At 43.0% G+C, this 20,658-nt stretch overlaps 1 protein-coding gene and 1 long non-coding RNA gene across 13 annotated transcripts in view; one reads left to right on the forward strand and one right to left on the reverse strand.

Annotated features, from left to right (window-relative positions):
• LOC149984126 (uncharacterized) overlaps window positions 1–20,658 on the forward strand; it is a 182,327-nt gene that overhangs the window by 13,972 nt on the left and 147,697 nt on the right. The window lies entirely within an intron of this gene.
• On the reverse strand, window positions 2–19,183 carry LOC110522312 (WD repeat-containing protein 26). 4 transcript variants are annotated; one of them, XR_016495403.1, is made up of 14 exons: window positions 18,423–19,183; window positions 16,439–16,538; window positions 15,839–15,895; window positions 10,875–11,011; window positions 10,239–10,336; window positions 6,609–6,765; window positions 5,884–6,022; window positions 5,465–5,628; window positions 4,987–5,106; window positions 4,440–4,585; window positions 4,075–4,153; window positions 3,797–3,926; window positions 3,291–3,485; window positions 2–3,203 (listed from the first exon to the last, which is right to left on the reverse strand). XR_016495403.1 is itself a non-coding variant. In XM_021600617.3 (14 exons), the coding sequence occupies exons 1-14, from the start codon at window positions 18,704–18,706 to the stop codon at window positions 3,178–3,180; spliced, it is 1,809 nt and encodes a 602-aa protein (XP_021456292.1). In that variant the 5' UTR covers window positions 18,707–19,183; the 3' UTR covers window positions 2–3,177. The 4 variants fall into 4 exon arrangements, 2 of the variants coding, with proteins under 2 accessions (XP_021456292.1, XP_021456291.1); XR_016495402.1 differs by having other exon boundaries at window positions 6,591–6,765; XM_021600617.3 differs by having other exon boundaries at window positions 5,465–5,605.

Raw genomic sequence — 20,658 nt, forward strand, 5'->3', positions numbered from 1 at the left:
GTTTAGTCAAAATAGTCACATTTTATTGGCAACAGATCTTGTTTACCCCTACATTTGGCATTTGATCCCCTCTGATGCACATTTTGCCTCTTTCCTGCCATGTGGCTTCTCTGAATTACACCAAATGTCATCAAATTTTCAAGTGACTCAATCAACAATACAAAGTTAAACACAGGAAAATGGAGAGCTCTTTTCAGTCTGGGAACTCAAGCTTTCCTCTAAAGTCTGATGAGACGCGTTGTCCCTTCACACTGATCGAAGGTCAGTTTAGCTCTGCACCCCCTCATGATTATAAGGGACTGTGGATAGGATTGGCTAGGGTAAACTGATCCTGTATCTGTGCTTAGGGAGTGACTATGTTCCAGCCCCTTGATATTCCGGGCCACAGCTCTTTTTCAAAACCCTGAATGTTTATTGAAAATATGCATACATAACACTTCTCCTACACAACAATACAAAACAGTACAATCACTTTTGTAATAACACATTAAAAACGCAAACAGGTCCCCATCCCACAATAACTATTTTAATCTGCTACCAAAAACCCTTACTCCCCCAAAAAGCCCTACCACCTCCAGAGAGAGAAACAGTTATTAGCATCATCAAATCATTAAAATTCCTAGGAACTCAAGAGAACAGAGTAGACACCAAGTTGCATACAGACATAGAATGTCACCAGCAGGTGAATTATAACTTTGTGAAAGCTTTTGGGTTCTTCACTTTTGATTTGCCTCAATTTTTCAGACATGACATAAGGTGTGGATGGAGAGTTCAAGTCCATTCAGTGGTCCAGGAGATGGAAGGGTCAAGAATGGGAGAAACACCATTCCAGACTAACCTTAGACCATGAAATTACACAAACACCGCCACTTTTGGGTCTCAAGCGTTTTGGTAAGGGCAGAAATGGCAACCGCAACCAACAGTGGCACAAAAATAGATCCCCCTGGTCTTATTCCACAGACATGCAAGTATTGAATCACCGTACAGAGTCTCTTTTTAAAGGCGAGGGGTAGACAGTTTAAACACACTCCCAAAGCATAACCCACCACACTCATTTATATTGGCATGAGTGTTAGTGCACATATTCACTGATTACATGTAAGAAGTGGTGGATAAGGTAAACATTTTACCCAAAAGACAAAAGGCAAAATGAATTATAAGCAGGATTTACATTTTTAAAAAAAGAGGACACCAGTTGTCTGGTTATATTTTAATATGATAATACAGGGAGGGGGTCAACCAAAAAAATGAAATAAGACCAAAAAATGAAAGTAACAAAATATTCAGTTCTTTTTAAACATGTAATATCAGTTCACAGAAAATAGTCATTACATACCCCAAATCTGGAGGAAGAAAGCTCTGTATGGTGCTTTCACCACTGATAAGGAGGTCTGGAGAGAAGGAAAGGATTGTTGTGTTGAAGTCGGTCTCGCTCCGTATGGGCTGCATGTAAGAGCGCAGCTATATGCCTGTGTGCGTTTGAATGTGGGAGGTTGTTTGGTTCTGTAACTTTAACTTCAATAATGCTGTACTACTGTGTAGGGTTCATGGACTTGTGGCAGGTGATCATATTGAAATTGAGTGTTTGTAGGTGTGACTTGGGGTAGACCTCAAAGCGCAGCGTTGTGTTTTGGGTATACATGTGAGTTTGTGGAGTGTTTGTGTTAGGGGGTAGAACGCTCAAAAAAATACAAAAATAATCGTAATTCTACACACGGAACATTAAACCTCTGTCTCCAACACTACAATCGTTAATTCCTCCTCATATGAAATTAACCTTTTCTCACAACACAGTTTACAGCTCGTTGAAATGCATGTCATTCACTTTTTTTTCCTCCACAAAACAGATTTAATTCTGATACCTCAGTGCCTTTCCAATGGTAGCTGGTGGTAAGGAGAAATATAAAAAGCAAAGTCAAATGTAAAAAGAAAAGCCCCAGCTAAAAAAAAAAAGGATTTTCGAAAATGGCTCTAAAGTATTCTTTGTTCCACAGATAGATGTCGCTATGGGGCTTTGGAATAATTCTGAATGGGTTTAAAAGCCTCTTTAAAATTTCACGGGGGGGGGGGGGGGGCATGATCTTCTGCTGGTGTGACTAAAAACACAGGTCTGCATGCACCTGCATTCACTCAAACAAACAAACCACACGTAAGCACACCCAGACACACATTGACACAGAAGGGCACACGCACATACAAAGAGGAAGGACAGATGCAGTCCTCAGTGTACCGCAAAAGTTGCATGTACAGACCTCTACAGCCAACAGTATGTCCTTCTTAGAGAGATACTCAACACAAGGGTTGCTTCACATGAGACCAGCTACCACTGACCCCTCACCTTTGACAGTTCACCTTTCCCCCCCTCCCCACAGGTAGATCTTGTGGAACTATGTGCTGTGCTGTTAACAGCCGAAGTGGGAGGGGGGAGATGGGGGAGTCAGAGGGTGAGACTTTGTAGCGAGTTTGTTCGTGTTAGACTTTAAACAAGGGATAAAAATAGCATTTCCTAATTGAGAGCGTATTGTTCACACTGAAGCACTCTACAGCCACTAGTCCTAGTTCAAACCTAGGATTCACCTGTTAAATGCTTACTATCGTTAAAAAAAGAAAATCAAAATAAGCATAGCGTTTTACTTTGCCGGTTGGTTGGTTTTGTGCATTTTTTCAGCCTTCATCCAACAACTCAAGTGCAAAGAAAAGAGCTAGTCAGAAGGAGAAGATAAAAAACAAATAGAAGGAAGAGTTGCAATATCCCCCCCCCCCCCTTCCCACAGACACATGATAGAGCGACAGACGCGGTCCAATTAGTGCGGCTGGTCTGTAATGGCTGTCTGGAGAGATCAGGTGCGGGACACCGTGCCTGTGAGCCAGGCAGGAGGTGGGCTTCCAGGGGAAGATTCAGGGGAGAGCCCCTGGTTTGGCTGTGGCCTTGTTTGGGAGAGGGGTGGAGGAGGAAGCCACAGGGAGTACCAGTGGATTGGATTTTCCGGGTCACTGGTTCTGGATGAAGACCTGGTTTTCTAAGAGTGTGTTCATCCTCACCTCCACAGTTTTGCCAGGTCATGAGACGCTACTGATTTACTTTTATTTCTGTTTTGTTAGGTCTAGAATTGGTTTGGATGTTTATTTGTTGTCAGTCGGTAAAAGAGAAAAAAGTCTTCCATTCCAAAGTCACCATCAACTGTCCATGTTGCTGCAGTTCTCTGGGGAGAGATGAGGAACATTAATTACTTGTAACACCTTTCGCTGTTTTACAGCCACTGTGCTAACAAAATGCTAGTGGTAGTTACCGTTGAGCCCATCCACCTCCTGTGTGTCGAGGAAGGGTGCGGGGCCCCAGACACGCACAGTGCCGTCGTCCGAGGCGGAGGCCATGAGGCCTGGGATGATGGGGTTCCAGCTAACGCAGTTGACTGTGCGAGTGTGCCCTGTCAGCTCAGCGATGGGCAGCTCACTGCGGCGGTGCCAGATATACACCTTATGGTCTGAGGGGGTAAAGTGAGGAGGGGAGGAAGGGTAAGAGAGGGAGAGGAAAGGTGGAGGATGTAAGAGAGAGGAGAGGAAGAGGGGGAATAATGGTATTAATATAAAAAAAAAGTGGCAAGGTCAATCTCCCTATTATATGCTGCAAGGCAAAGTCTCTGCAGGTGTTTGAGAGATAATTGGAATGAAACCATAGTGAGGGACACAGAGGTGAACATGTTTGTTCTAGGGCTCAATATCAGTCATTTCCCCAATCCTGAGCATAAGGAGTAGTTGATGCCTAAAATGGTTGCTGTTGGGTCTGTGGGTGTACCTTCGCTGCCACTGGCAATGAAGTCTTCATTGTGTCCTCCGAAGCAGGAGTGGATGGTGTAGAAGCCCTGGGTCACACCCTGGTACTTCCGAACCAACACCCGGTCCTGCAGGTCCCAAAGATGCACTCCCTGTAGGGTGGGGGGTAATGGGAGCAGTTAGACACTAAAGACAACCATTAGCATTGCCATAAACTCCTTAATCTCCCACCCAGACACTAGTCCAATGCCTCCACACACACACTTCAGTGTTCAAGTATGACACCATATCCCCACTCACCTGAGTTGCTACATTTAGCAAAGCTAATCTTCCGTTCTTGGAAACAGTGAAAGACATGATAGGATGGTCCTCCTGAACTCTGTAAGAGAAATTCACAACAAAGATGATCAATTACTAGTCTGTGTTCTGTTCAATATCTGCATAGACAATTCTATATGTAAGATTAGTAATTCAGAGCGCATTAAGTGCTCCAGTATTGCTTAATTTGTATTAATAAAACAAATGATAAAACAATAAAACAGCAGGAAACACTGAGTAACTCATGTATCATTTGTTAATATATAAATCATGCATTTATTATTAATACGTCTGTCAACGTGCCCTTTACATATTTTCAGTTATCTACTCATTAATACAGCCCTCACATGTTTCTGTCCGTTAGGTCTTCAAAGTTGTAACCCCGGATCCGCTGGTGTGTGTCAGACGCTAGCACTGTCCTGCCGTCCCCCACACACCAGAGGCACTGCACACGCACGCCCTCCCATGAGTCCAACAGGTTACCGTCCAGGTCCTACCATAACACAATCAATACATAGGTCCAAATGGATATAGTCCAGATTCTGGGAATCAATCAAATCACACACAGGCCAGTCCATAACGGTATCACCCATGCCCCTAGAAAATCAGACACACATTTTGGCAATTGCACAAATAGAAACAGACACATTAGATCCCGACAATCTTTTTGGAGGTCAGCAGGTTCCTGTCTAGTCAGCTAATCAATAAAGGTGTCAAGCTGCAAATCTAAAAGTAGCCTGTCCATATTCAATGCTGTATTAGTCTCTCCCCACTGTCCTGTATCCTCCTCACAGATCACCCTGTACTCTCCCCACTACTCACACGCTGGCAGGACAAACTGGAAGAACCAACTGGTATATCTGGTGGATAGATCTCACACACTCTCACACTTACACACTGGTAGAATTGTCCCCTCTGTCCCCCGGTGACGAACCGTTTCCCATCAGGGTTCCAAGCCACACTGGTCAGACTGTCCTCGTGGGACTGGCTCATCTTGGTCCGCAACTCTCCCGTCTGCCCAGCAGGGGACAAAAACCACTCAGTGAGTACACAGACACTGAAGAGTTCCCAGCCTGGAGGTCCACTGCACGGCTGTTTTTATCAGTCCCAATAAAATCAGGAACTATCTGGCCAATAAGTTACATGAATTGACGGTTCTATTTATCTAATTAACTCTAATCAATCCTCGTCCTGGACGGTTGCAGTGTATGCCTGCACCAATTTCATACCAGCAATAACAGACAGCGTTGCCGGGCGGTGTGTGTGGGTTGCAATACCTGGCTGTTCCAGTGTGTGTGGGCACGCAGGGATTGTCCATATAGGGATGTCCCAGTGTGTATGTATGTGTGTATAAGTGTGGTGATTGCCATACCGGGACATTCCAGAGCCAGAGTTCAGAGCAGTCATCAGGCCCGCAGGCGATCAGGTAGGTGTCATCAGGGCTCCAGGCTAGGTAGGACACACCGTAGGCATGGCCCTCTAGGGTCCGCAGCAGCTTCAACTGGTGGCTCTCCTAGACACCACACAGACCAGGCTCTGGGTTAGCGTAAAGCACGAATGGGAAGACAGTGGATCAGGGGTCTGCAAGAGGCTTAGTTGCGGTCAATTTGCAGTGTGCAAATTATAATTATGTTCACTCCAACAAAAATCATCCTGTGGCTGAATCTAGTTGCCTACACCTGCAGTGGCCATCTTTGCCATTAATGCAGGAGATGACTCATCCTATATGGCATATAGTGGGAATGTACACAGCAGGTGGTGTGGGGGAAATGGGCTCAGCGTGGTACTCACAGGGTCCACCTGCCAGATGATGACGGTAGTGTCTTTGGAGCCGGTGGCCAGCTTGGTGCCGTCGTTGGAGAATTTACAGAACCACACCTCGTTACAATGCTCTGTGAGGATCTGCTGTGTGTAGCACGGAAACTGCTTCCTGTGGGTATGGTCAACCAGGAGAGAGAGGTCATCCAAGGTCCAAGGTTTAAATAAAAAGGCGAGAGAAAATGGGGAGGATGAGAAGAAAATACAAGAGGATAGTGGAGAAAGAAAGGTATAGAATGAAGAGGACAGTGGAGGATAGAGGCGCTACGGGTGAGAGGGAGTTGGTAAACGATTGAGGGTGATATTTTATGTCCACTAAACTCCTGTAGTGCGCAAAAGTGACAGAAAAAAAAACGTACCATTCCAAACACACAGGACACTGGCGTACAAAACGAGTTCAGAAAATTGCAGCTCGTAATTGCATTACATGCAATGGTTATACATAGGTTCTGAGCTCTTCCTGACCATGTGGGCCCTGAGTTCCCCCAAGTCAGGTCAAGGGGTCAGGAAAACTCTATAATACACAAAGACCCTATATTAAAACACATGCTTTTCTTTATATCTGCATAGATTATTTCCACCATCTTTACCGATGTGTACTGTAAAAACCGCAGAAAGAAAAGGGTTGTCAGGCTAAGTTTTTTTTGCACATTTCATCTGTGTTTGGCAGAAACTGTCACCCTGAGTGTGTTGCTGACCGGCTGCAGACGTGGTCCAGGAGCAAGGTGACAGAGTCCAAGCTGCTGTCCAGTTTGGTATTATGGTAGAGGCAGCGGTCCCTCTGCAGCTCCACAGCCTGTCTCAGCAGGGTCTGCAGCCGGCGTGGCGGCAGCATCACCGACGGGGGCAAGTATGCTGGAGAGGGTTGGAGAAAAGGACCAGAGGCAGGAGTTAAACTATAGTCCAGTCTGAAGTACATCCCTAGACCCCTGCGAAGCCATGTGAGAGTGTGTGTATAAGATAGCCACTCTGTGTGCAATGTGTTTAACATGATTTTTGAATGACTACCACAATCTCTGTAACCCACACATAGCAGACATTGAATATCACTTTGAGCATGGTAAAGTTATTAATTACACTTTGGATGGTGTATCAATACACCTAGTCACTACAAAGACACAGGCATACTTCGGAAACCGCTCAGGGATTTTGCCATGAAGTCAATGGTGACTTTGAAACAGTTAAGAGTTTAATGTATATGCTTGAAGAAAACTGATGGATCAACAACATTCTAGTTACGCCACAATACTAACCTAATTGACAGAGTGAAAAAAACTAAGCCTATACTGAATACAAATATTGCAAAACATACATTGTTTGCAACAAGGCACTAAAGTAAAGCTGCAACAAATGCGGCACAGCAATTCACTTTTTGTCCTGAATACAAAGTGTTATGTTTGGGGCAAATCCAATAAAACACGTTAATTGTTAAGGACTGGAGAGTTTCAGGGTAAAATAATAAAACAGCATGGAGCTAAGTACAGGCAAATCCTAGAGGAAAACCTGCTTCAGTCTGCTTTCCACCAGACACTGGGAGATGAATTCACCTTACAGCAGATCAAAAACCTAAAACACAAGGCCAAAACTACACTGGAGTTGCTTACCAAGAAGCCAGTGAATGTTCCAAAGTGGGCAAGTTACAAATTTGACTTCAATCTCTTGAATTTCTATGGCAACACTTGAAAATGGTTGACTAGCAATGTTCAACAACCAATTTGACAGATCATTAAAAATGGGCAACTTTTACACAATCCAGGATGGGAAAACTCTTAGAGAGACTTACCCAGAAAGAATTGGTGCCAAGGTGATTCTAACATATATTGACTCGGGGGGTTGAAAACCAAGATGTGTTCTCTTTTTCAATATTTTACATTTTTATTAACAAATGTTAGAATTTCTTCCGCTTTCACTGATTATTTTGTGTAGATAGTTGACAAAAAAAAAGAAGATACATTTGAATCCCACCTTGTAAATCAAAGTGTGAATATTTTCTCAAGGCACTGTTCAAACTGTGCTCTTGTCAGAAGAGCCTGGTTTGATGAAAATGTGTTTTCTTGTATGCCGAATAAGTCAGATATTGTTGTTGTGGGAGGAGACCAGAAGGAAGTGCTGATTTTGGAAGTGGGCTGCTCATTCCATTGTTACATGGAGCAGGCCTTTTGTTAAAAGTTCCTTCAATACCAGCCACTAATGTCACGCTTGGAAAGCCTGCGATACAAATGGAAGTTGGTGGCGATTATATTTGGCAGTTTGGGCCACGTACAATACATGGCAAAAGTTTGGACACCTACTCATTCAAGGGTTTTTCTATATTTTTACTATTTTCTACATTGTAGAACAATAGTGAAGACATCAAAACTACGAAATAACACATATATAATCATGTAGTAAGCAAAAAGTGTTAAACAAATCAAAATATATTTTAAGTAGCCTCCCTTTGCCTTGATGACAGCTTTGCACACTTGGCATTCTCTCAACCAGCTTCATGAGGTAGTCATCTGGAATGCATTTCCATTAACAGTTGTGCCTTGTTATATAGACTTGTTTATACTGTATTATTGACTGTATGTTTGTTTTACTCCAGGTGTAACTCTGTGTCGTTGTATGTGTCGAACTGCTTTGCTTTAACTTGCCTACCTGGTTAAATAAAGGTGAAATAAATAAAAGTTCATTTGTGGAATTTCTTTCCTTCTTAACGCATTTGAGCCAATCGGTTGTGTTGTGACATGGTAGGGGTGGTACACAGAAGGTAGCCCTATTTGGTAAAAGACCAAGTCCATATTATGGCAAGAGCAGCTCAAATAAACAAAGAGAAATGACAATGCTGCATTACTTTAGGACATGAAGGTCAGTCAATGTGGAAAATTTCAAGAACTTTGAAAGTTTCTTCAAGTGTAGTCGCAAAAAACATCAAGCTGAAACTGGCTGTCATGAGAACCGCCACAGGAAAGGAAGATGCAGAGTTACCTCTGCTGTAGAGGATAAGTTCATTAGAGTTAACAGCCTCAGAAATTGCAGCCCAAATAAATGCTTCCGAGTTCAAGTCACAGACGCATCTCAGCATCAACTGTTCAGAGGAGACTGCATGAATCAGGCCCTCAGCGTCGAATTGATGCAAAGAAACCACTACTAAAAGGACACCAAATAATAATAATAATATACTTGTTTGGGCCAAGAAACACGAGCCGTGGACATTAGACCAGTGGAAATCTGTCCTTTGGTCTGAGTCCAACTGCCATGTCTTTTTGAGACGCAGAGTAGGTGAACGGATGATCTCCGCATGTGTGGTTCCCACCGTGAAGCATGGAGGTGGTGTGATGGTGCCTTGCTGGTGACACCGTCTGATTTATTTAGAATTCAAGGCACACCACAGCATTCTGCAGCGATAGTCCAACTAAGCTCAAACCAGATGGGATGGTGTATCATTTGCTTTTCATCAGGACAATGACCCAACATGTTAGGGCTATTTGACCAAGAAGGAGAGTGATGATTGCTGCATCAGATGACCTGGCCTCCACAATCCCCTGACCTCAACCCAATTGAGATGGTTTGGGATGAGATGGGAGTAAAGGAAAAGCAGCCAACAAGTGCTCAGAATATTTGGGAACTCCTTCAAGACTGTTAGAAAAGCATTCCAGGTAAAGCTGGTTGAGAGACTGCCAAGAGTGTGCAAAGCTGTCATCAAAAGAAAAGGGTGTCTACTTTGAAGAATCTAAAATATATGTTTAGATTTGTTTAACACTTTTTTGGTTACTACATGATTCCATGTGTGTAATTTCATAGTTTTGATGTCTTCCTGAATCCCCGAGCTGACAAGGTAAAAAAAAAAAAAAAAAACTGTTGTTCTCCCCCTGAGCAAGGCAGTTAACCCACTGTTCCCAGGGCGCCGAAGACACGGATATCGATTAAGGCAGAGGGGTTGGGTTAAATGCGGAAGACACATTTCAGTTGAAGGCATTCAGTTGTACAACAGACAAGGTATCCCCTTTCCCTATTGCTCTACAATGTAGAAAATAGTAAAAATAAAGAAAAACCCTTGAATGAATAGGTGTCCAAACTTTTGACTGGTTCTGTACCTAGGCTTATGGTACATGGCCTTCAGATTACCGGCCTACCTAAGAGTAGAGCAAAACAACTGGCTAGGTAGTCTGCTCTGTTCCAGCTGTTATGGGCAGCCTAACTGTGTGGAGGAAAAGGTGCTTTTTGTTTTTGCATCAACGACCTTTGGAATATTTTATTACGTAATGTGATTTGTGGATTCAAATATATTTACTATGTAATGTGATTTGTGGATTCAAATAAAGTATTTAAAATGTCAGTGTTCTCACTCTGTAGCTTGTCCAGTAGTCGGCAGCGGGAATTTGTGCCTTTGCCCTCCCACTCAGTCTTGGCGCGCAGGTCCTCTGCATGGCTACACATCAGATACCTACACGACACAATGTGAATCAGACTACAACACACACCTCTGGATACATCACTGTTATGCATAACCCGTAATAACAGTATCACTAACCTGTATTTACTGTAGTCACACTGTATAACCTGGTTATTACTCCAAAGACACAGATTGAACTAGGACAATGTGACGAATGATCAACCACTGATGCAAAGTTGGTTGTTAGTTTGTCCTTATAATCCATGTCTTCAATAACTGCCTAATGGACAGACTGATATACCTACTGAGTATCTGTATGCAGCAGTTGGCATTATTGTCTTATTTTCATGCTGATTATTTGGATGCTGTCCACGTTGTACTTGACAGCGTAGAAGTTGATGATTAACATAAGTCAAGTAGTCAACAAAAGTCAATCAAGTGATAGATGAAATGAGTATGTGAATCTTGTTTGCGATAGTTGATTGATGTGATCAGAAGGGACTACAACGGCATACTGACTGCGCACGTGTGTGTGTGTGTGTGTGTGTGTGTGTGGGGGGGGGGGGGGCACTGTTATGTGATGACGTACCCGCTGAGAACATGGATGCGGTCTGTGTTATACTTGAGCGGTGTGAGCTCTCCCCTGAGCACCTGCAACGCCTCGAGAACCTTCCCGTCCTCCAGGTACTCCAGATACTTCTGCTGCAGGAGCAGGAACTTCATACGCTATAGAGAGAGGGAGGGAAGGAAAGGGGTAGAGATAGATGGAGAAGAGAAAGGTGGAGATGGAGAGGGTTGAGGAAGTATGAGAAAATGAGTGGGAGGAAGGGTGTTGATAGATTCAAAACAACCCCCCGACGACTAATCCTGTGCTCCAAAGGAGGCAGGCACTCATACCAACATCGTTTGTGTGACAGGCAGCATTGCCATGGTGAGAGTAAACAGGCGCCTATGGTTGGACTTGGGGGCACATGGTGGGCGTTGGCTTAACCCCAGAGACCTCACTGTGCCAGTTGTAACTGGCCACTTCCTTGTTCAAGTTAATACTTGTAACAACAAACAAGAGTGTTAACCAGTCTGGGTATTTTAGTCAGTTGTGATACTTCTGGTATTACTAAAAGGGAGTCTGTCTTATCATGGGCCTGCGGTGTCTATCACAGCCCAAGAAACGAGGTAACTATATATATATTAAATTATATCTATGACTCTGGTATATAAATTACCATCGTCAAGTGCCAACCATAATCATAAGCGCAGCCATTCCAGGTGGACATACACTACATGACCAAAAGTATGTGGACACATGCTCGTCAAACATCTCATTCCAAAATCATGGACATTAGCATGGAGTTGGTGTTGGGTGATTAGGCCTGGCTCACAGTCGGCGTTCTAATTCATCCCAAAGGTGTTCGACGGGGTTGAGGGCAGGGCTCTGTGCAGGCCAGTCTAGTTATTCCACACCAATCACTGCAAACCATTTCTGTATGGACCTCGCTCAGTGCACAGGGTTATTGTCATGCAGAAACAGGAAAGGCATAATCATTTAGAATGTCATTGTATGCTGTAACATTAAGTTTTCCCTTCACTGAAACTAAGGGGTCTAGCCGAACCATGAAAAACAGCCCCAGGGTTTTTATTCCTCATTCACCAAACTTTACAGTTGGCATTAGGCATTGGAGCTGGTAGCGTTCATCACTCCAGAGAACGCGTTTCCATTGCTCCAGGGTCCAATGGCGGCAAGCTTTACACCAGTCCAGCCAACGCTTGGCATTGTGCATGGTGATCTTAGACTTGTGCGAGGCTGCTCAGCCATGGTAACCCATATCCTGAAGCTCCCAACAAACAGTTGAGGTTGCTTCCAGAGGCAGTCTGGAACTCTGTAGTGTGTGTTGCAACCGAGGAGAGACGATTTTTACTTGCTACGCGCTTCAGCCGTCGAGTTCTTTGAGTGTGGCCTACCCCTTCGTGGATGAGCTGTTGTTGCTCCTACACATTGTCACTGCAAAATAACAGCACTTACAGTTGACCGGGGCAGCTTTAGCAGGGCAGAAATTTGACAAACTGACTTTATTGAAAGGTGGCATCCTATGACAGTGCCACACTACAATTCACTGAGCTCTTCAGTAAGGCCGTTCTACTGACGTTTGTCCATGGCTGTGTCATGACTGTCCTGATCAGGTCAGGTTACAGGAGACCACAACCCTACAGATTATCTCTCAACCCCAACAGAGGAGGAGAGATCTAGGGGTCTGAAGATGTGGGGGTTTTATGACCCCTCACACCCCTGGTAAATCTCAGGCCACAGACAAATTCCTTTGTCCTGTTACTATGGAGAACCAGCCTCAGAACATTAAACATGAAATAAAGGGACTTTGGAACAATGGTTTCCGTCAGCCACAATGGTGGTCATGACAATAGATGGAATATGAAAATGTCATTTTTGTTTTGTTATTAAAAGGTTAATAGACGACATTATTACGAAAACATTGTAATGTGAAGTGTTTTTCTAGTATATGTTTGATGTTTATACATTGTAAGTTGTATGGAAAATATCCAAATCGAAGAGAATGTTTTGGGGAAGATGAAATGTTTAGTTAGTTGTCTAAAATTGGATTTGAATCAAATCTAGACCATGCCTCATTAACTTGGTACGCCCGGAGAATTGCCCTAAAGGCGGTTACGTCCACTTCGGACCCAAGGGTATAAAACCTGTGAGTAAAGACTTCACAGGAGACTACGTGACCCAAGCTGCAGCAAAGGTCTAAAAAGTCAACGAACCCAGAACGCAACGCAAGTTTGAAGACAAATAAATCATTTTCTACCCAAGCTACGGATGAGTAGCTGTGTCTAAGTGGGTGAATTCAAGTCGAACCACCTAGCCTCCATCTCCCATCGAATCATGTATCTAAAGGGTTTCATTCCTATGCTGTGAGCTCTGAGCTGCAGAGCTGTCTATCCTCAGAAGACCTCTTCCAGAGATTACCATTTTGGGTAACACGCGCCATAGTGTGTTGGCCCGTTATACTAAGTTCTAATCAATAGCCTATTAAGTGTTTTGTCTATGTGTATATTTTATCATCATTTCAGCTTTTTAGTAAATAAATATTAAACTAAGATTTGTGTGATACGAACTCATTGGTGAGACCCGGGTCCGTGCAGATTCACGGGTTATACGACGTTCAGAACGAGATTGGTAGAGGTAACTGGTTAATTAGCGGCTGTTGTAAAATCGATATTCTGATATTCTTTGAGTTAATTTGGGAAATAGAAATCCAATAAAAAAACTAGTTTTCCCATGGTGCCCCAGGTTAATGAGTTAATAATTGCTTTATTCAGTTAATCACGCAATTAGAAACTTTAATCATTCGATGAACAACAGTCGTCACATTAACTAATGAACTAATGACTAATAGCCAAATCCACTCATTTGAAGGGGTGTCCACATACTTTTGTGTGTGTATATATTGCATGCAGTCTTGGTATAATGCAGGGCAAAAACTAGCTATTTGTTTTTAAACATTCAGAAAATAGGATAGCCTACATCTTACAGTTAAAATTGATTGTATTCACAATAACAAGCCTAGCTAGTAAGTGCGACATGAAACTCCACAGGTGCAAGACTAAGCTAAGCCATAGGAGGCCATTTTGATATCTAGCCTATCCTGTGTCCTAATGAGCTAGCTAGGTCTGATAAGTATAATTTAGTCTAGCTGCAGTCCTCAGTGTTCTTTAGTTGACATATGAACGTGCTGTACCCATGGAAGAGGAAACTCCGATAATTTACAAATCACAGAAGCGCTGAATGATATACAGTACCAGTCAAAAGTTGACACACCAACTCATTCAAGGGTTGTTCTTTATTTTTACTATTTGCTACACTTTAGAATAATAGCGAAGACATCAAAACTATGAAAAAAACGTATGGAATCATGCAGAAACCAAGTGTTAAACAAATAAAACTTTTTTTTTTTATTCTTCAAAGTAGCCAGCCTTTGAACGCTTGGCATTATCTTAACCAGCTTCACCAACAGTCTTGAAGGAGTTAATTTCAAAGTTGGACTCAGACAAAAGGACAGATTTCCAACGGTCTAATGTCCATTGCTTGGATTTCTTGGCCCAAGCAAGTCTCTCCTCCTTATTGGTGTCCTTTAGTAGGGGTTTCATTGCAGCAATTCGACCATGAAGGCCTGATTCATGCAGTCTCCTCTGAACAGTTGATATTGAGATGTGTCTGTTACTTGAACTCTGTGAAGCATTTATTTGGGCTGTAATCTGAGGTACAGTTAACTCTAATGAACTTATCCTCTGCAGCAGAGGTAGCTGGGGCTTCCTTTCCTGTGGCGGTCCTCATGAGAGTCAGTTTAAATCACAGTGCTTGATGGTTTTTGCGATTGCACTTGAAGAAACTTTCAAAGGTCTTGAAATGTTCCGCATTGACTGACCTTCTTCATGTCCTAAAGTAATGATGGCCTGTTGTTTCTCTTTGCTAATTTGAGCTGTTCTTGCCATAATAGGGCTTGGTCTTGTACCAAATAGGGCTTGGTCTTGTACCAAATAGGGCTTGGTCTTGTACCAAATAGGGCTTGGTCTTGTACCAAATAGGGCTTGGTCTTGTACCAAATAGGGCTTGGTCTTGTACCAAATAGGGCTATCTTCTGTATACCACCCCTACACTGTCACAACACAACTGATTGGCTCATACGCATTAAGGAAAGAAATTCCACAAATTCACTTTAACAAGGCACACCTGTTAACTGAAATGAATTCTAGGAGACTACCTCATGAAGCTGGTTAACAGAATGCCAAGAGTGCAAAGTTGTCACCAAGGTGGCTCCTTTGAAAAATCTCAAATATAAAATCAATTTTGATTTGTTTAACACTTTTTGGATTACTACATGATTCCATGTGTTACACTTCATAGTTGATGTCTTCACTAATATTCTACAACGTAGAAGATAGTATAAATAAAGAAAAACGCTTGAATGAGTAGGTGTCCAAACTTTTGACTGGTCCTGTATATGAACTCTATTTCAGGGCTCCATCAGAATATGCATGGATATTTGTTGTTCTGGTCAAATAATACTAGTGGTGGCAAAATGTAATTGAGAAACATTCCCTACACTTACCATCTGACAACCAAATTACTAAATGCAGGATATTATACCCACATGTATGAGGATATCTGTTATAAACATTCCAGTCAGTCCCTCCAAGGCATTCCGGGAAACACTTGAAATTCCACAGCCAGAAAGGATATTCCTCACAAAGGGGGGACTATATATTTAAATTATTTAGCAGACGTTCCTACCTAGAGCAACATACAGGAGCAATTAGTGTTAAGTGGCTTGCTCAAGGCCATACAGGCACCTAGTCGGCTTGAGGATTCTAACCAGTGACCTTTTGCAGTTACTAGCCTAACGCTCTTAACCGCTAGGCTACCTGCCACCGTCTTTCTAATCTAGAACAGTCAGGTTTGGGACAGAACCGTTCTAGAACCTGTGTATACCCTTTCACTGCATGGCTGAATGTCTATGAGGTCAGGTTTGGGCTTACCACAATAGCGTTCGGAGAATGCATCAGTGCTCTCAGCTCGTTGAGATCATTCTCAGCCTGGACCAAAACAAAGAGGGGCAGGGGGAGACAAATAGTTGGCTCAGCACATCCTCTCCACAAAAACAGCAAATCAAAACAGTTAACAGGCACCACCAGTAACAACACTTTCTCAGTGTAGGAAGTCAAAAACTGTCATTTTCACGGAGTGTGGAGCCATTTTATACCTGTATATTTATGGGATAAAAAATTAAATATGATGTACATTTTTACAAACAGAAGGCTCTTGGAATGAGAGCATTGTGTCAATGTAGAAGAGAAAGTTCAGCCAAAGGAGCTAGTTTTATAATCAAATAACACATTCCTAAAGACCCCTTACTAGGAACGTCCATATATGTTTGTTTCACAGAGTTCCAATATTTTATTGATTGGCACCTATGTTTATTAATAACACTGTTCATCTACTCCATATGTAGACTAACATTGGTGTTGTACATGTGATAGATACTTACACTTAGTAACAGAACCATGTTATCGGTACTGTCTCTAAACTTAAGCGTAGCATTATAGGTGCAGGTGTAACTATGGTAACCAGGGACCCACCTTGTCCCACTCCCCCTCCATGACGTGGTTGCGGAACTTCGTGGCTGAGGTATGTTCCAGTCTGCAGCCCGACTCCTGCATCAGCAGGTCCACTGTTTGACTGCGGAGAAGAGAGGGGGGAAACATTACCTCAATGTTTCCTGCAAAGTTAACATTAGAACAACAAGACAGACAAGAACAGACAGAATGTAAAGGAATTGAAATGTCAGCCCAAAATCCGATTGATCACAGAGGTGGATTAAACACTGATTGCCTAAATGTTTGTTTATAGCAAACGTTTGCTTAATGTTGGACAACAAGACAGACAATGGACCTGATATGTTATACCCGACAGACAAAGGAAAGAATGAGGGAGAAAAACAAACATAACATCTAAACCATATCCACCAATAAGAGAAGTGGCATTTGTTATCATTCTAGACCAGACAACTGTGAGTGCTATAAGTGTGCTGAAAAGGTGTCTGTGCTAAAATGGAGTGGAGGGAGGGGGTGTACTGACGCCAAGGCATGATGACATCATCCTCAGGTATCAAAGAAGAGTGGCGCAGCAGAGTGTTTTCAGCTTCACCCTGCTGAGTCCGAAATGGTTCTCACTTGCCGTTCCACATTTGAAACGTTGGGTCGTCAGTTCCATAGAAGACAATGCATATTTCCCATATAAAGACACCGTGTAATGTCAGTCCCACTACCACACAGCCAGTGGCGAGCAGTAGCAGCCTAGGTCTATCGAACACTGCATTAAGAGTTAATTATGGTGACAGGGGCCGATTTAGCCATGGAGGGCTCAAAATATCGTTTTCCTGCCGAGTCCTGATGGGTTCAGCTTGCGCCATCTATTATTAGTTTCAACCAACGTTTCTAATCTAAAACTGCTGGTTAGACGCGAATTCAAGCGCCGCCATGAAACCATACCCCAGTGGGGAAGCCGTTCTGACTACTTCACCAGCCACCAATAATGATAAAACGAGGTAAATATCACTGACGTAAAGTGCGATGTCCTTATTTGCACTATTGACATTGTTGACATGAGTGATACAGACTTATTTGCAGACAAATAAATATGACAACGTCTGATCACATAAGTAGTTCGAAAGAAACGCAACAGTGCAGTGGTATGATAAGGGGGATGTAGATAGATAATGGTTGTTGTCGTTGAAGACGACCGCCACTCATAAGAACCACTGAGTGGATACAAAATGACCCGTCCGGTTTTCTACTTTACAACAATTTATCAAGCAAAACGTATACCGACGTTCCCTTTGTAAACACCAAATGTCAATGTAATAATAAAACCAAAGCATCGAAAGGGACTAATAAGGGATAACATACAACGAAAAACGAATCGCCGCTCTATTGTTGTTCTCCCTACGCACTTTTGCGCAATCCTCTAAATGCAGATATTTCGTTGCAGAAAACTACTTTACGTGGTGCCACAGTATAAATAAAACAGGCCAAATTGAATCGGCCCTCGTGACAGGCTATGGTTAAATACCTCCTATGGTTATACGTTTGTAGCCACACAAGTCATTATGGATGTTTCGCTGGATTACAAGGTGATGTAATGCGATTTCAATCCGTGTAAAAAAAAATATATCGCTAGATAACGTCAATACAACCCACAACACGCATAGTTCAACTAACTAGCTAGCCTAGCTACTCACTGAAGAAAGTTGGTTCGAGGTAAATGTAGCCAAACAAATTGTGTTTTTATTCTGTATAAACGTGATAATAACCCCCATAACGAAGGCTAGGTAACATTTAGTTGCGCTATCTAGCTACCACTCTGTATTGTGCAAGATGGACCCCTTCTCCTTCAACTAACGTTAGCCTGCAAGCTAACTACCCCCTCCCCCATGTTTGTCCGTCAACCGCAGAATTCAGTTAAACTGCCCCCATGCAGTTTCGCTCAAAACACGTACAAATATTTAATGTGCTTGTATACTTCAGGAACTTTTCGTTCGAATGACACATCGTGTAAACTTACTTTAGCCCTAACCCGTCGAGATGTTGTCCTATTAATCGAATGACATCTTCCTCAGACTGCGAAAGTCGTTTCTTCTTTTTCATGGAGCCAACCTCCGACCCCGAGGATGTGGAGGCGACACAGGTCCCAGACCCCAGTCCGGCTCCAACACTATTCCCATTGTTTGTGCTGGTTAGAACCCCATTGGAGTGCGTCCCCACAGCCGAGGATGACTCCCCGTTTTGTGCGCTGTTCAGGCAGGAAAGCTCCGAATCCTGTCCTTGTCCTTCCCCGTTTGATTGCATGTTATTGCCGCTAAGATTGTTGACAGGGGTTATGTTAAAGTGAATAGCAGAGGGGGCTTGGTGATGCGGAGAAGTAGTAGTAAATCCCAAAACAACTCCAGAAAGGCCTGTCGCAACTGTTGAAGCCCCGGGCTCTCCTGCTCCCTCCGCCGCCGAGGCTCGGTGTTTCTTCCGCGGGGGCGGCGACGCTCCGTCGGTGTCCGAGCCGGAGGAGAAGGAAGCGGAGGCCAGAGTTTCCTCACCGAGAGCGGCCGTGATTAGAAGCCGGCGAAGCCCCGGGTGGGAAAGGAGGTCTTAGCTCCCAGGATTCAGCCCTAGTAACCGGCTGAGAACGCACTGACTCTGTGGTAACTAGTCCCCTCAGTCGCTCCGTTTTTGTTGTTGTTTCTCTCAAAACAGCTGCAACCCCCTAATGGAGTCCAGACACACATCATTGGTCCAGACACGCTAACATTACCGGAAATTCATATATTACCCTGCTTCCGGGTATAATTATATAACCAATAGGTGGCGCATGCGAACCAATTTCGCATATTGATTGTTTTTATGATAACAATAAATACATTATGAGAAAATGGCATACAGACATTTCTTCAGATACATATAATTAATTCGTGATGTTCTACTCATTGTTTGTGTTTTTATTAGAGGGGTCAGTATGGTTTATATTCTGAGGAAACAGCCAGGATGATCGATCGGTGTACGGCTCGTTCAAACAAAATCTGAATTTAAACAACGAAGACAGATAATCAAATTAATTCATGTTTCTGGCGTAGGCTATTGGTTTAACGATACACGACACGCCATCCCACCAATAAATTATTGGTAACATCCTACAGCCTCACGGTGTGTTGCAGTGCTTCCAAAACCAAAACAATTGTAAATATGTGATATTCTGAAAACCAACAATTACTATAGTTTTCTGAAAGCATTGCGAAGTAATACGACATACATCCGTTTTTAGTCTTCTCAGTGGATCTGTGGATCTGTTACATGTCTTCCTCTTAAAGTTGAATCTGAACTGAATGTTTGAGAGCTTTACAATGGGGTGAAAAACAGTCACATAGTCATAGTCACATCCTCATACTGTCTCATAGTCCCTTCCTGTGAGGCATAATGCTTCAAGGAGGAAATATGCAGTCTGCCAGATTTTCAGTTCGTTTAGTATGGGATGCAAACTGCATACATGGTGCAACAATGGCCCCCAGAGGCCAGAAATAATACTGCAATTCACTGTCATTTCACTGTGCTGAGGATTGCAGAAATACTGTACGGTAGTAGGTTGAAATACACAGACAATGGCAACCCATCATTCAGGGCTGTTTTGAGCACCAATTTTTTTTTGCAATTTATATATATATATATATATATATATATATATATATATATACACTACCGTTCAAAAGTTTGGCGTCACTCAGAAATTTCCTTGTTTTTGAAAGAAATGCAAAAAAAAGTGCAAATGAGGTAAGTTAAGGAAATAAATAGGCCATGGTGGCGAAGTAATTACAATATAGAAATTAAACACTGGAATGGTAGATCGGCAGAAGATGAATGTGCAGGTAGAGATACTGGGGTGCAAAGGAGCAAAATAAATAAATACCAGTATGGGGATGAGGTAGGTAGATAGATGGGCTGTTTACAGATAGGCTATGTACAGGTGCAGTGATCTGTAAACTGCTCTGACAGCTGGTGCTTAAAGCTAGTGAGGGAGATGTGAGTCTCCAGCTTCAGAGATTTTTGCAATTCGTTCCAGTCATGGGCAGCAGAGAGCTGGAAGGAAAGACAACCAAGGGAGAAATTGGCTTTGGGGGTGACCAGTGAGATATACCTGCTAGAGCGCGTGCTATGAGTAGGTGCTGCTATGGTGACCAGTGAGCTGAGATAATACAGGGCTTTACCTAGCAGAGACTTGTAGATAACCTGTAGCCAGTGGGTTTGGCGACGAGTAT

Source organism: Oncorhynchus mykiss, chromosome 4 (assembly GCF_057628025.1).
Source record: "Oncorhynchus mykiss isolate SJ-2025 chromosome 4, ASM5762802v1, whole genome shotgun sequence".
Taxonomy (NCBI): domain Eukaryota; kingdom Metazoa; phylum Chordata; class Actinopteri; order Salmoniformes; family Salmonidae; genus Oncorhynchus; species Oncorhynchus mykiss.